General features: G+C 31.6%; 1 protein-coding gene across 1 annotated transcript in view; it reads right to left on the bottom strand.

Annotated features, from left to right (window-relative positions):
* Positions 1-10,366: 10,366 nt before the first annotated feature.
* Positions 10,367-15,925, bottom strand: part of LOC149566077 (krueppel-like factor) — a 55,499-nt gene continuing 49,940 nt past the window's right edge. The window contains exon 2 of the mRNA XM_089819512.1: positions 10,367-10,643. Coding sequence (XP_089675638.1) covers positions 10,531-10,643 — 113 coding nt within the window. The 3' untranslated portion in view covers positions 10,367-10,530. The remainder of the gene's footprint in view (positions 10,644-15,925) is intronic.

Genomic DNA, 15,925 nt, shown 5'->3' with positions numbered 1-15,925 from the left:
CAATCGTACCTTGAACAATCTTATCTATGCTCAGTCTCGAAGTAGTTGTAGTATCAGTATTGATGCAAAGTGAAGCCCATGATTTCACCTTCTATTCTGTTTCGGCAACCATTTCGGTATGTTGATCCTTGATTTTATCCAATCCAACAAGTTGTTCAATAACTACCTCACTATTGGATTTCAACATTGTTGTTTTAGAGATGAAGGTATCTGCGAAATGTTTGATATTCGATTCAGTTGACTGTTTGAGAGTTGTGAGTTCTTTCGTTAGGTTCCCAATCTGATCTCTTAATATAAAGTTGTCGGCTTCTAACTTGACCACCCTGTCACAAAGCTTAAGAGAGAGCGAAGATGCGTCAACAGCAATGTCCTTTAGGGCTGCATTATCACTCTCTATTTTCTTCATGCAGTCAAGTAGTTGTTGCACAAGTGATTGGGTCGGGTTGGGAGTTCAAAGTGGACAAACCAAGGTTTTCCATTTTGTGTTTAAATCTACCCAAAATCAATATAGATAAAGGTTTGACATTCTGTCAAACACTTCCTGTGCAATCACGATAAGATCCAATAGCAACTTGATGCCCTTCAATTGATAGCGCAGACCTCCTAGATTGTAACCGTGGATCTCCAATGTTAAGTGCAGTTACTGGTAAATGATCGTAGGTCACACAAACCTAGCCGCAGGCCCTTAATTCCCACATGCAACCTGTCAACACTAAATCACATCTACAATAGATTGAATGCAGGCCCTTAAAAGGTTGATAACAGATGATAAGCAATCTTCCTGTGTTGAACTATTTGGCCCTGAGGATGAATGACGTAGAGATTGGTCAATGTTTCATTAGTATCTACTATTTGATTACGAATAGATCTATAGAGAGGCAATTTCAAAATTGTAATTCTATTTTAAAAACCTTTTGATTGTTTCAAAAAGGGTGAGACAACACTAAATGACTAAGTTGTAAAAGTGAAATCAGTCATCTTTTCTTTTCCTAATATTTCTTGATGTATAAAATAGCCCTCAATGGCCTTGTTTAGTTGAATTACTATGATTTCTTCTTTAGATCTATAATCTCTAAGTGTTAACAAGTTTCTAAAGTTTTTAACAAAAAATTAATAACTATAACTATAGTAAAAGCAAAACACAAACCTTCAAAACATAATATAGATATGACTCCATGGAAGGAAAATATGACTACAATTATGTTAAAACTAAATCGAGCTTCCAATGTGAAATTAATTTCAATACAGATCAACATGAGTTGCAAGCTCACTATATTGAACACCCAAGGGATCTTATGCAACTTTCCAACAATCTAAACCATCAAATTACAACAATATAGATGATACAAACAATAGTATAGGTCCAAGATGAATATCAACACAAGGAAAGACATGTGTCTACATGATATATATTTCTAAAGGAACTATTGCATAGAAGTTGTGGAAGAAGATTGTTGATATCAATCAATTTATAAGTCATATAATAAATTATACCTCAAAATACAATTTTTTCATTGAAAATGAAAATGATGATTATATTGCAAATTGTTTGAATGTTTTTAATTTGATTATAAGCCCACGCACTTTTATAAATGCTAAATTCAATAACATAAATAAATAAATTGTCTTACTTTGCTACTTGCCCTATGTTTTGGATAATTTAATTTGTGTTGATAGTGGTAGAAGTGTAAAGAAAAATGAATGATCTTAATGGTACTCTCATTGTAGAATAAATAAAAAGAAAATCCATGAACAAAGTCTTGAAGGATGATTTTCATGTAGACAAATGGTTCATAGCAAAGAGGGCTTAAAGGGAATGAAAATGATGGATTTTAAATCTAAAGGGTGTTCTAAATCCTCAGATAAGATAAAAATGACATATCTCTGACAAAAATAGGGCATATGGAAGGTAATGCAAAAACAAGAAAAAGGCTCAACTCTACCTAGGAAAGCTCGAATGGTTATGGTAATGATACTTTATTCATTTTTATAAACATTGCATATGATTGTTACTCTACTTATCAAATATTCAATTCCCAAATGATACTACATTTTTAAAAAAGTTTGGAAGAATATAATGTGGAAGCATTGATGAGCAAGATGGAGTTGTTATGTGTTTCTTCTGGAAGCAAGGTGTCACTAAAGTCTATTATGCTTGGATGTCATACCCACCCACCTAATAGATCTTTCAAATACTTGATTCAGTAGTGAGCTCCTCAGCACTAGATTAGGTATTTAGGTATTCTATTCACAATTAGTCCCAATATAAAGGAAATGTGGTGTTGGATTCCAAAGAAGATTGATAGGAAATTGAAAAAGTGGAACAAAAACTACATTTTCTTAGCATGTGGAACAAAAAGTATAAGGAATCTAATTTCTCATAATGATTTCATAAGAGTAAACCTTAATTATAAGAGCAAACCTTAATTATAAGAGTAAACCTCTAGCCTTGCTTCAAATATTCTCAACAAGGAATCTATATAGCAAAGGCATTAAAGTATTCAAGGACATTATTACGAATGGACACTTGAAGGGTTAGAATGATATTGTTAATAAGTATGAATTCCCTCATTCTTAATGGAGAATGTAACCATCATTAGAGAAACATGTTCTTCCATCTCTTTCCTTATTGATTGTTATTACATTGTGGGTAGCTTCATCAACTTTGCTTGTCCATATGATTCCTTACTACCTTTTGTTAAAGATAAATCTATTTATGCCCACCTATTGATGACTTTGACATACTAATCGGAGTGGGTTTAACCATGGAGGAAACTTTGTATTTAAGCATGCTCAAGCTGGAGTAGTACTGGGATAGATGACCTCCTGAGAAGTCTCAGTGCTTTACCTCTGTGAGCATAAACTAGATCCAATGAGTGCTAAGTGTTCCATTTATTCTCATGAGATATGGATTCATATTGAATCACTACTCATGAAATATGGGTAAATGAGTTTGACTCCAAAACTACATAGTTAAATCTTGATAGCAATATCGCAATACTGATCCATGTTTATAAACAATGGTGCATTGACCTTCTCCCGTGGACTTGGACCATCATCATGTGCAGTGTCTAGGATTAGACCTACTAATCCTAAAAAGATATGATTTCTCTAAATCCTTCTTCTATGTGAACTTCCTATTTTGAATCCTAATAGAGACATATATTTGTTCATCGTGTACACTTCATGAAAAAGTTCATCATACTTTCCTTGAATGTATCTTTGCTAAGTACATAATCTTTTTCGCATGTTTATGACATTAATATCAGTCCTTGGAAAGATATGTGGGGTAAGCTCATAACCTCTTGAGAGATGATACTATGTTTTTGGTTGTACTCTCCAACTAAATCTTATGGTCAATTTGGAAAGATCAAAATAGTGAGTTATTTAGTGGTAGTAGTAGAATCTTTATTCAGTCTCTATGGAGACTCATTATGTGTGAATATCTCTTAGCACATGATAATTACCTTAAAGATCCATAGAGGTAAGTTTGAGAGGTTTCTTAAGAATGCCACAACTAGAATTTTTAGAAGAGATATCTCTCATAGACATACATGGACTAGATAAATCGAGGAGCAAAATCCAATTCAAATTTGGGCTAGAAAACTTTATGGAAAAATTAGAATGGCGACAAAATAGGGAATAGACAAAATGACAAAACGAGAATTAAGGTATAATAATTGTTCATGGGTGTTGGGATAAGGTGACTCAACCTTACCACATTTTATTGCTTTATTTGTGCTTTCTTGGAAAGTTGCTAAATGAAGTTGGATTCTTCCACAAGAAAAGACTTGGAGTAGAAAAATAGAAAGCTTTTATTTTTTGGTGATTTATTCTCTTATGCTTTGTTTTTATGCAAGGGTTGTGCATAAGGAAGTTTCTAAAATAATTTGTAGATGCGTTGGATGTAGATGTTTTAGAAATTGTTTTCTCTTGTATGAAAACTCTATAAGTACAAAGCATTGTTGTAGAGAATTGAGAGAGAGAGATGAGAAGTTATTTGCACAGGGTTATGCTGTCGGATTTTTTCTAGAATGGAGCAAGATGTAAATCTCCATGTGAAGCCTGAAAATGTATTGTAACTTGTTACTGAATAACACATTAGTTTGATGGTTTGGAGGGTGGGGTTTTTACCTAAAAAGGTTTTCTCCACGTATATATGTGTTCTCTATTTTGTCTCATTCTTCTAGTTTCATGATTGTAGAATAATAATCAGTATGTCGTAATGCTACTGAAATTTATCTAGATCGGTAAATTGCAATCACTTTCTTTTAAGCTTTTAATTGTGAGAAATCAACTATGTTTATTTCTTCTTTTATGGCATAGTAGTATGCACTTGTATTTGCTTATTAGAAGTTGTTCAATGAACTATTGGATACATGATGTGCATACTAATCTCAAATGAATTTCTGGGGTGCTCTCATTTCCCTTCAATTGGTATCAGAGCTCAATTTTGTGAATTGCATGTTGCTTGCATGTGAGGATTCACAGATTTTCTAGTTCTGGGTATTTCTTCTATTAAGATTTTTTAGCTTGTAGAGCTTGAAGAAGTTTGTTTTGAAGAAATTGACTGATAATTAATCCTTTGATGAGTGGAAGTCTTGCAGTTGATTTATTCTTTTAGGAGACAACAGACATTTCTTGAAGGAAATAGAGTTGGTCATGTTGAAATGACATTGATCTGGAGCTCTTGGTTGATAGCAGAATAACTCTTGATGCATGGGTATTTCAAGTTGTCTTCTTTGCCTGGAATGATACAAGTGGAATGATAGAGGCTATGGAGTTGATCATTCGATGATCTGGAAGCTTCTGGATAGCCTATCTCTCTCAGATGCATGTACTAATAGTGGTTGTGGAATTGATCTACAAGTGGGCCTGGAGTTCCAGTACTATGTTTTCCTCTTGGATGTTTATACATGCATGGCTTGGATTCTTGTTTGTTGGATCTGAGGGATTTATAGATTTTCCTTTAAAAAAATCTATGATGATGTTCATCTATGATAATCCATTATTCTGGGTTTAGTTGTTTGGTATTTTATTCAAACTTTGAGTCTTCTAGATGAGAAGTGGGTGTGGATGTGCATGGGTGTTCTTAAACACGATATTTTTGCAGGTTTTGCATGCTAAAATCAAAACTTGTAGTTTTTTGTGGATCTACTGAAGAGCTATTTTTTGGACTCTTGTTCCTTTAGAGTGGTACCAGATGAGATGGTTGTAGTTCTACATGCATGCATTCTTTGTGCATGGTGAGAGGAGGTGTTTTTTTTTCTCTGCATGGAGATGTTGGTACGTGATCAGTCGCTCAGCATTTCTGTGATGATGCTTTGTTGGATTCCTGGACTATGGTGCTTGATGTGGACATAATTGGCAAATCAGATTTGTTCTTGATCTGGTGTTTGAGTCATGTTGTCTACATGATTATTCTATTTGATCTCATTTGCATATGTCACTAATGTGATAGTGGGTTTGCATGTTACAATGATCAGATCTACAAGTTATGTAGTCAGGTGGGTAGGCCACCCATTTAATTATAGTGGGATAACTTGGATGTGGATTGTCTATATCCACCAGATTTGATTCAGTATTGGTGCAGACTTGTTAGCTGGCCTTGTTTGTGGTCACTTGTGCATTGTGTGGTTGCTTTGAGAGAGAGGATGGATGATATTTGAGTACTTGGATAGTCAGTTATGCAGTCCTAAAGCATGGTGAATTTTCTTAGTGTGGAGATCTTGGTTTCACCCAGTGTGATGTGTGGGCCTGGATGATTTTCAGATTTGGAGGATGGTGTGTCATATGCTTGGAGAGCTTGGTATCACGCTTCAGTGGGAGCTTTAGGAGTGGCTGTATTTTTCCATCATATGGTGATGGATGATCTTCTTTAGTGTTGTAGATGTTGGAGGATGCCTTAGATCTTGTAGTTGTAGAAGGGTCTTTCATATTTGTTGGTTCACTAGTTGGAGATGGTATCTTCATCTGTTTGGAGATGTTGACATCTTTAAAATTCAAGGAGTCCTCGTAGAGATGTTGTTTATGATGTTATTTGATATATTCACATGAAGCATGTTATCTCTTTGGAGGAGATAGTTTAGATCATGATGTCAGCTTTGACATTGATCTTGTTTTAGTTTCTTAGTATTGAGTACTTTGATCATTTTCTTGATACTTCATGACAGTGCTATGTTGCAGTGGAGTTTTGCATGGAGTGCTTGATTACAGGTGCTTGTGGATACTTGGAGACTTAGGTGAGGCTAGAGTTCTCTTGAGATGAGAGACATGTTGTTGAGATGCATACTCTTGATGAGATTTCAACAGAAAGTCTAAGGAGCCTACACCTTTGTTGGACGTGAGTTCAATATAGACCTATGAGGAGATTGTTCTTGGATAAGTCACAGGGTGACTTGCATATCTTGGAGGAGCATTCTCATTCCCCACTCTTGATCTACTCGGCAGTTTATCACTTGAAAGGTATTGCCCAATGTTACTTTCAGAGGTTTTATCTTTTCTTTCATATTTGTGGATCTTGAGCTGCAGTTAGATGGTTCTGGAGGATTCATTGTGAGAGATGGATAACATTATTATCTCCTTGAGGTGTACTTTCATTTATGATGAAAATAGGAGATAGTAGTGGGGTGATTTCCTAAAATGGGAAATGGGGTTGTTTGATCTTCTTTGAGAGGCTTACATCCATGTAGATTCATGATATCATGTTATGTTTGATCTCTTGAGGTTGAATGGTTTTGGATGTTGTTGTGGCTTTTCTCTTGGGGTTGTGAAGGAGATCATACTTGGCACAATTTACATTTAGAAGTGTTTGTAGAAGGACATGCTACATGCTTATGATTTGCAGTTTCTTTCTTTGGTCTTGGTTATCTTCTTGGATGTTTTGGTTCACATAACTTTGTTTTTGAGATCTGTTGGAGCTATGGTGGTCACTCTTTTGTGGTCATTTGTTATCACTTGTACTTCATTTTTTTTGTGATGACAAGGTGGTTCATTTATCTCTTTTCTTTGTTGGATGTGGAGAACATGGGAGAGTTGTGGAGATTGGATGAGAGAGATGTTTCTTGTAGTGCCTTTGCTACAAGATTTGCATATCTTTGTGGATGGTCCTTGGTACTACATGATTGCACTTTCTTTGTGTTGTTATCAGTAGACCCAGTATGCCTTTGATTTTTAGATTCGACATTACCCATGTAGTGGGAGTTCTTGTATGTGTTTGGTCTTCATCGACTATTTTGCACATAGAGCTTGAGGTTGTAGTTTATGGGTTAGTTATGTTGTTGGCATGAGTTTTCTGGTGTTGGATACCTTTGAGGTATGGGTGATTGGATGGGTTAGCATTTACTATGGATGTTATTTTCAATCTCATGGGTTTATCAGTTAGATTGGACAAATCAATTTGGTTGTTGTTTTCGTTGATGTTTTATCTTGTTTTCTAGAGGATGACTTCACAGTTTTGTTAGGCTAAGAAGTTGATGTTTTTGATGCTTTTGTGTAGCTCATGAGCACAGTGGAGTGGTGGCAGTGTGTGTAGCCTTTGTTATCACATGGATCTTATGCTTGTGTTATTTGGACAGGTGTCTAGTTGGAGCACGAGAACATATGTTATGATTTATGTTGTTTCATGGATCGCTGTGATGATATAGTTTCATCAGTTTGAATCTTGTAAGGTCTTCGTCAAGTTGGAGATTGTTGGGATAAGGTGACTCAGCCTTACCACGTTTTATTGCTTTATTTGTGCTTTCTTGGAAAGTTGCTAAATGAAGCTGGATTCTTCCACAAGAAAAGACTTGGAGTAGAAAAACAGAAAGCTTCTATTTTTTGGTGATTTATTCTCTTATGCTTTGTTTTTATGCAAGGGTTGTGCATAAGGAAGTTTATAAAATAATTTGTAGATGAGTTGAATGTAGACACTTAAAAAATTGTTTCCTCTTGTATGAAAACTCTGAGTACAAAGCATTGTTATAGAGAATTGAGAGAGAGATGAGAAGTTATTTTCACAGGGTTATGCTGTCGAATTTTCTCTAGAATGGAGCAAGATGTAAATCTCCATGTGAAGCTTGAAAATGTATCGTAACTTGTTGCTGAATAATACATTAGCTTGATGGTTTGGAGGGTGGGGTTTTTACCTGGAAAGGTTTTCGCCACGTATATCTGTATTCTCTATTTTGTCTCATTCTTCTAGTTTTATGATTGTAGAATAATAATTAGTATGTCATAATGCTGCTGAAATTTATTTAGATCGGTAAATTGCAATCACTTTCTTTTAAGGTTTTAATTGTCAAAAATCAACTATGTCTGTTTCCGCTTTTATGGCATAGTAGTATGCACTTGTATTTGCTTATTAGAAGTTGTTCAATGAACTATTGGATACACAATGTGCACACTGATCTCAGATGAATTTCTGAGGTGCTCTTATTTCCCTTCAATGGGGTACCACTTGCTATGGAAAATCTAGTTGTTCCCATTGTTAGTTCTTGCCTTATTTATAAGGCAGGGAACTAATGTTTTCAGTTGTGGTGAACCAATTAATTTATGTACCTAAAATCATCTTATCCTAAAGTTTAAAAATGAATTATTTTTAAATTAACTTTTGTACATTAATTCATTAATTTTGATTGGTTGACTCCCATTTTCTTAGGGGTATAATTGATTTTTTAATACCAAAATTTGCAAAAAAATAAATTCCAGAACTTTCTTCCAAATCTCTAGAATGTAAATTGTCTGGTACCCATTCTGAGAAAAAATCACGATCCTCCTTTGTTCTTTCCTCTCACCAATCAGCCCATGCCTATCCAGGGCTGAAAGAAAATGTGTGCAGTAGTATGCGTACAGCTTGTAATCGCAAATCAATCTGTGCAAAAACACCATCAATTACACCCGAAGAACACTAAAACCCTTGTGCAGCATAATTTGTTGCACCAATTGGGGCACCATTGTTCGTATCAAAGGTCGATTTGCCACTTTCCCAGTCAATTAGCGGTATTGAAACTCATGCTAAAAAGGGCAACACCTGATAGAAGAAATTTAAAATCCACAATCCAGTGTAGGGTTTGGAGTCATTCACACCACAAAGCTTATCATTGCCCTCAAAGTTGGACCAATTAAAACTTGCCAAAACTCTCATCTAAGAAATGAGGCGCTCTAGCAAAATTCAGGTGTCTCAACTTTGTCATATTACCAAGCTCAGTTGGTATTCCTCCACTCAACAAGTTAAGAGGAAAGATCAAGACTGAATAGTAGACTAAGCCGACCTAACTCAGCTAGGATTTCCCCCTTCAAACCATTATTTGACAAGCTCTGAATTTGTTCCAAGTTGAGTAGCTAAGAAATATTGGTAGGAATCATACCTTGCAGAAGATTGTTGGACAGATCAAGTACAACAAGTCTTGTATAGCCACCGAGAGAAAAAGGAATAGGGCCTGGTAGTTTGTTGTTTCGGAGACTAACTGTTGTTAAAATGGTGCAGTTCCCAATGGCATGAGGTATTCCTCCCCACAAAGAAATTGTTGCCCAAATTCAAAGGTTAGAAAAAGAATTTGTGGAACACTACATGATCACAATGATGAAAATACTTGACTGTGAAGGAATAAAAAATAGGGCAGCGTTGGGAAGATTGTAATTTCTGATGTAAGCATATTTTGCATCTAGACATTTCTAAAATTGGTATACAATATGTTTTTGTTGAATGACCAAAGATTTTTCTAGATGATGCTCAACCAATTGGATATTAATATTTTTAGGTTTATGCATTCAAATTGATTAAGACATTAGAAATTTTTATTCTATTTTCCATTATACATCTCATAAAGATGATCGCTATGGCTTTAAGCTTATTTTCTTAGCTCAAATTTTTAGCACTGTTATAGTTGTATCGTGCACTAGGCCTATTGCTATTTTTATCCGTGATGGTTAGGTTGGTAATGAATTTTTTTGGGTTAACAAATTATTTATTTTTGAGAAATTTTCGAAGTAAAGAATCATAATTTTTTTTTTTTTAATATTAGTTTAGACTCTAATATAAAATGATTTATTTAATTTTAGCAAAATCAAATTGTAGATATTAAAACTAAAACCTAATTATGATGTTAGATTTATTAATTATATCTTTTTACTCTTATTTTCATGTCTTCTATGCAAATTTTACAAATAAACTAAATTTTATTCATTTTATAAAATTGTCAATTATCTTTAAAAAAGTTATAAACTATTCAATTTAAAATATATTTTTACTACAATAAAAACTATTTATTTATTAAACAATCTCTTAAAACTATAATTTTATTAAACAGTCTTCTAAGAAATTATGGAATGTAATTTCTTGGAAACATTTTTCTAATTAAAATATGCACGATCTATATAACAATTTATTTGCAATAAATCAAGAAAACTCTATTTTATAGAAAATATTTGTTAAACATAATTACCAACTAGAACCCAATGTATTCAAATATTTGCAAATTATTCTAATTCTTCCATGCCAAATTATGTTATTTCCGTGGTTGCTCTTTTCTATTTAATCACCATGCTTTAACAAAAGAAATAAAAAAACAAACTTTTTTTTGCAAAAAGCAGGGATTCTAGCTCTTTTGGAACTCTTATTGTTGATGCTCCTATTGTTATTGCAACGTTGATACCCCTACCTGAAACAAAGATTGTTGTCATTAAGTGTATAAAGGGCCCCCAAGTCTATAGATGAAATGGTTCAAAGAGAATGTTGATGAAAAACATAATAGTTATAGCTAGTTGATTTTCCTCTTTTTGACTGATCATATACATGTGTAAAGTGAACTAATGATGAATATTTTGCAATAATTTATAACATAGTCGTAGGTGATCTCATTTTTGTATGTGTAGTTGAATGGTTTGTTATATATTGTTTATAAGAAGATATGTTTCATATTGTTTTAAGTTATGTACGACTATATTTCAATGATACAAGGGTTAAAACCCTTTATCATATTTTGCAGCCTTGCAAGAATCTAAGTAAAATGATTATAGAATGCATTTTGTATTTGGCAAGTCTAGTAGGAAGTTGGTACAAGAGAACTTGGCAATCGCTAGACAATATCAAATTGGCACTAAGTTTAGATTGGATGTCTCCACCTTTTATAAGCCTGTTGATATAGATTAAACTAAAAATTCATGTTTGTTGTGACACCAACATTTAGATCAAATAAGGGATAAAAAATCTATTAGTTTTTTCATTGATATTAATATTATGTTACATTCATTGGTGGTCTCTAAATAACTATGTTATATATCATAACTCTAATATATTCACTAAACTAAGAATTTAAAGCCTTAATTAGACTCAAGTGTATTAATAAAATCTAAATGTTGAGATTTGGCAATGTCAACAATATGGATCCACTCAATTATTCTATAAACATGTAGGTAATGTTTGATAAAATATCACACCTTATTCTCCACAACAAAGAAGAGTACAAAAAAGTATGCATCAAATATTGGATAGAGATTGTATTGTTTGTTATTCACTTAGTCAAACTCCTTATTTAATTCTTCTTCATAAAACTCTTAACAAAGTATATATTCATATTTGTTGTGACACCAACATTTAAACCAAATAGAGGGAAAAAATATATTAGTAAAAATAAGATCTACTAGCGAGTGTCTAGATAACATAATAAATGTCCATTTCCTATTGGAAGTAATTGGAGCTATTAGAATTCTTTTTTAAATGGATAGATATTTATCTTATGCTACAACAATTCATGTTGTGTCTAGATTCATTTGAATTTATTTTATGTCATAATTTTAATGTTTTCACTAAACTTAAAGAATTTAGAGCCTTATTTAGACTCCAACATATTCTAAAGATCAAGGTTTTAAGAGTTGACAATGTCCCAGATATTTATCCACACAATTATTCTATAAACATGCAAGTATTGTTTGAAAAACATATCACACCTTATACTCCACAATAAAAAACAATAACAAAAGGTATGAACCAAAGAGTTAGAAATATGTTATGTTGCACATACCTAGATGGATACTTTCGAATAGAGATTTTGTTTCTCGTAATTTTCTTGTCAATCTCCTTATTTAAATTTTCATAAAACTCTTTATGAAGCATATATAGATAAAAGTTTGTAATTTTGCATTAATGGATATTTGGTTGTCTTATGTTCCTATATCTCAAAAATAAGCTACTATAGGTTGAATCTATAAGATCATTAATGTCTTTGTTTGTTATAGGGAGAATACTAAAGGTTTTAACCTTTGAAATCCTCTATTTTGATAAATAATTTTTTTGTGAAGTGGTTTTCATTGAGTTTAAAGCTCAATATGTAAAGAACAACCAAAAGAAAGAAAAGGAACAAAAATAATGAACTTCAAATAAAACAAAATAGTAGGAAGGTGAACTGTAAGAATTTGGTTTAGGCCATAATTCACCCAAGAACTAAAGAACTCAACACAAGCACACAGTAGACCAAAATAGACAGAGTATGATCAGAATGATGATATTCATTCAATAACTTGATTCCAAGAGTACACTAGGAGTGTTTGAATATAAAGGCCTCAAGAGAGCTTCTAGAATGCATAGAAGTTAGCATCATGATATGTCATACAACCAAGCACATGTCCACCAAATATGGATTATCCTCCATTAAGCACGGGATTAAGTGCGATGATGTGAAGATAAGCCTACAATGGTGTAGCACGCAAATAAGTGAAGTAGATAACATGTGCTAAATGAGGAGTGTGGATAATTGTGTTGTCAACATGACAACTCAGGGAATGATGCATACTTTTGTGTTGTAGACACCATGTGCATAATTAGAGTTGCATAACTCAATGAGAGTACACAAACTCCTAAGTGTCTCACCTAAAATAATAATAAAATAATGCAAAATAATTAAATAATGCATTAACCTAAGTAAAACTTAAGTAAGTGTAATAAGTAAATACTTATTTACACCAACATGAACACATTGAAGAATACATAGATGAATCAGCAGATAGATAAAAAGAAAGGGCTCAAATGATTATATATAAGATAAGCATACCAAAAAAACACAATCCAATTGCCTACATATAGAGAATTTCCACAAGATAATAAAACATCTCATCAAATTTTTTAAGTGGATTTGCTTTGTTAAGTACTAACAAAGAACCCATATCTTTCAAGAAGGCTCTTTCTCCAAATAATAGTGAGTTTTAAATGCAAGCCATGCAAGAAAGACTAGTAGCCTTGACAAGTGGGAAACCTAAGATTTTGCTAGCTTTCAATTGAAGGATAAAATGTCATTGATTACGCATGGGTGCATAAAAAGGAATTTATTGGAATAGTGCAATGCCAAATTGATGGCCAAGTACTTCTCCTAGAAAGAGAATTTGATTTCAGTCAAATCTATTCTCATGTTGCTATCTTCAATTGAAGTCCATTTATTTATTGTTGTATCTTACAATATAGAAAATGAATACTTAAATTATTCTCTTGCGTGAGAGTTTTCAAAATAAGATTAATATGCAGCAACTTGATGGTTTTACTGCAAAGACAAAGTAATGGTTTATTTGTAGGTTGAAACAATCATAATACAATCTAGAATTATCACTTTGAATATAACAACCTAGGTATGGTGCATTTGCATTATAATTATGTTATAATAATAAGATCATTGTGTTTATATTAAGTAATTGATGATTAGATATTATTCATTGTCTTATGTGTTGATGAGATTGTCTATTTGTAACAACAAAGAGATTATTATGAAGCTTAAAATTCAACTTTCTAGCAAAATTGACATTAAGTATTTGAGGATTTCTAAATATATTTTTAGAATAGAGATTTAAAATGATCTTATACACAAAAATGTATGCTAATTTATAAGTATATGAATACTATTTACAATGTTTCAAACTCTACAAGTCGATGAATATTTCATTTCCAATCGGCATTAGTCTTATTTAAGACAAATCTAAATTTGATAATACTTTTGAAAAAGTGTCTTATGAATATAGTCATTACATAGTAAAATGTATCTAGTAGTTTGCAATTAGATCAAAGATTTGCCCAACAAGTAGGAGTTTGAGTAATAAACTTTGAACATTCCAAAGGGTATTTAAAGTTTTGCATGAACTTTCTAATTATCATATATTTTCTCCTAGTATTTTATAATATAAAAAGTAATTGGACATTAGGGATTCGTTGAAACCACTTGACAATCTAACTTGGTTAGTCAAAGGTATACTAATAATTGTGGTATTCAAAATGCAATGAATTAGATGAGTATAAAGCATCTTGTGGATGTTTTGTCTACCATAAAAGAATCTCATGGTTATAGAAATTAGATACAAGCATTCGATTTGATTGCAAATTTGTTAAAATTGAATGTAAAAATCAGTGTTATTTGTCTGCTCAAAAAAATTGTGTACACCATATTTATACTAAACATAGATAAATGAATATGATTTTTTTAGCCTAGCCTAAACAAGGTTAGGTCACAGCCAAGTAACCTCATCCCCATCATGTACATACAACATCCAATGAGCATGAAGGTGCAATAGGGGTACAAAGCTAATGAACACATCAACCCAATGAGTGTACGGAACACATACACTTGACATAAATGCAAGTAACTTCAATCATTGAGGTTCAAACTTCTAAACACCTTGGATTAGTATAACCACAAACCTACGACCACAATGGCCTAATAGAGGCTTTAAGTACAAGATGATTCACACCATACTAAGCATATTAATGTATGGTTTTTGTGCAAAAATTTTTTTTAAACAATAAGATCTTGTTAAAAGATTTTCAATCTAAATAACATTGGAAATTTACTTATAAAGTTTGTTGAATTTTGTATCTATGTTGGATCCCTTCTTAGCCGACTCAGATATAATAACAATTGTGATAAATGTTAATAAAATTAAAATGATATAATAATTATTGGTAATTGCAATTGATAATATATCATAATTATATTGATAATATAATTATAAAGATAGTATAATTATATTATGTGATATTATCAATACTATTGTAATTGATATTATTGATTAATATAATATAACTATTATATTATTATATGCTTTTATGGGCCAATGTTAGTATATTATAATTATTATATTATAGCCGATAGGCTATTTGTGGGAACTTTGTTCCCTAAAATTAAATTTTTGACGAAAAATTGAAAATCCTTCCCATTAATTATTTACTGGCAAGTTTTTATCTCCCTCCACTTTTAACTCTTGTTTTGATATTTATTATTTGTTATCTCCACTTTTAACTATTGTTTTTTTTTTTTCTATTTATTAGTTTTGTGGTCTCCACATTAACTCATGTTGTGATCTATTCAGTTAACTTTTGATTTTTGAAATTGTTTTAGATTTTAGTTTTTAAATTATTTTAATTTTTTTTATATTAGTTTAATTTTGTCTTTAAATATTATTTTTTAGTTTCTATAATTTATTTAGTCAATAGGATATTTATTAGACATTATTTTTTGTATTTTTCTTATTTATTTTTCATAATAGAATTTTTGATGAGTTTTTTTTAATGATTTTTTTTTCATATTTGATAAATTTAATTTAAATAAATAATATTTATTAATCTATTTAAAAGATTTTAGTAAATATTATGTTATTTAAATTAAAAATTATTAATAATCTAATTTATTCACATAAGATTATAATTTAAATATCCACTTTTAACTATTATTTTTTATTTCTTATTTATTTAAAAAATAATTACTTAAAATCTCCACATTAGATTTGTTATGATCTTTATTTATTAAACTTTTGATTTTTTAAATTGATTTAACTTTTAGTTTTTTTTTTTTTTTATTGTTTTCGTTTTTTCTTTAAATATTGTGTTTTTAGTTTCTATAATTTATTCAGTCAATAGAATATTTGTTAGAGATGTCGTTATTTTTCTTTCTTTCTTTTTTGTTTTTCT

This window comes from Cupressus sempervirens, chromosome 3 (genome assembly GCF_028749045.1).
Source record: "Cupressus sempervirens isolate cs-2001-9-10 chromosome 3, ASM2874904v1, whole genome shotgun sequence".
Taxonomy (NCBI): domain Eukaryota; kingdom Viridiplantae; phylum Streptophyta; class Pinopsida; order Cupressales; family Cupressaceae; genus Cupressus; species Cupressus sempervirens.
Note: the sequence above shows the minus strand (reverse complement) of the source record. Positions and strands in the feature narration are given on the sequence as shown.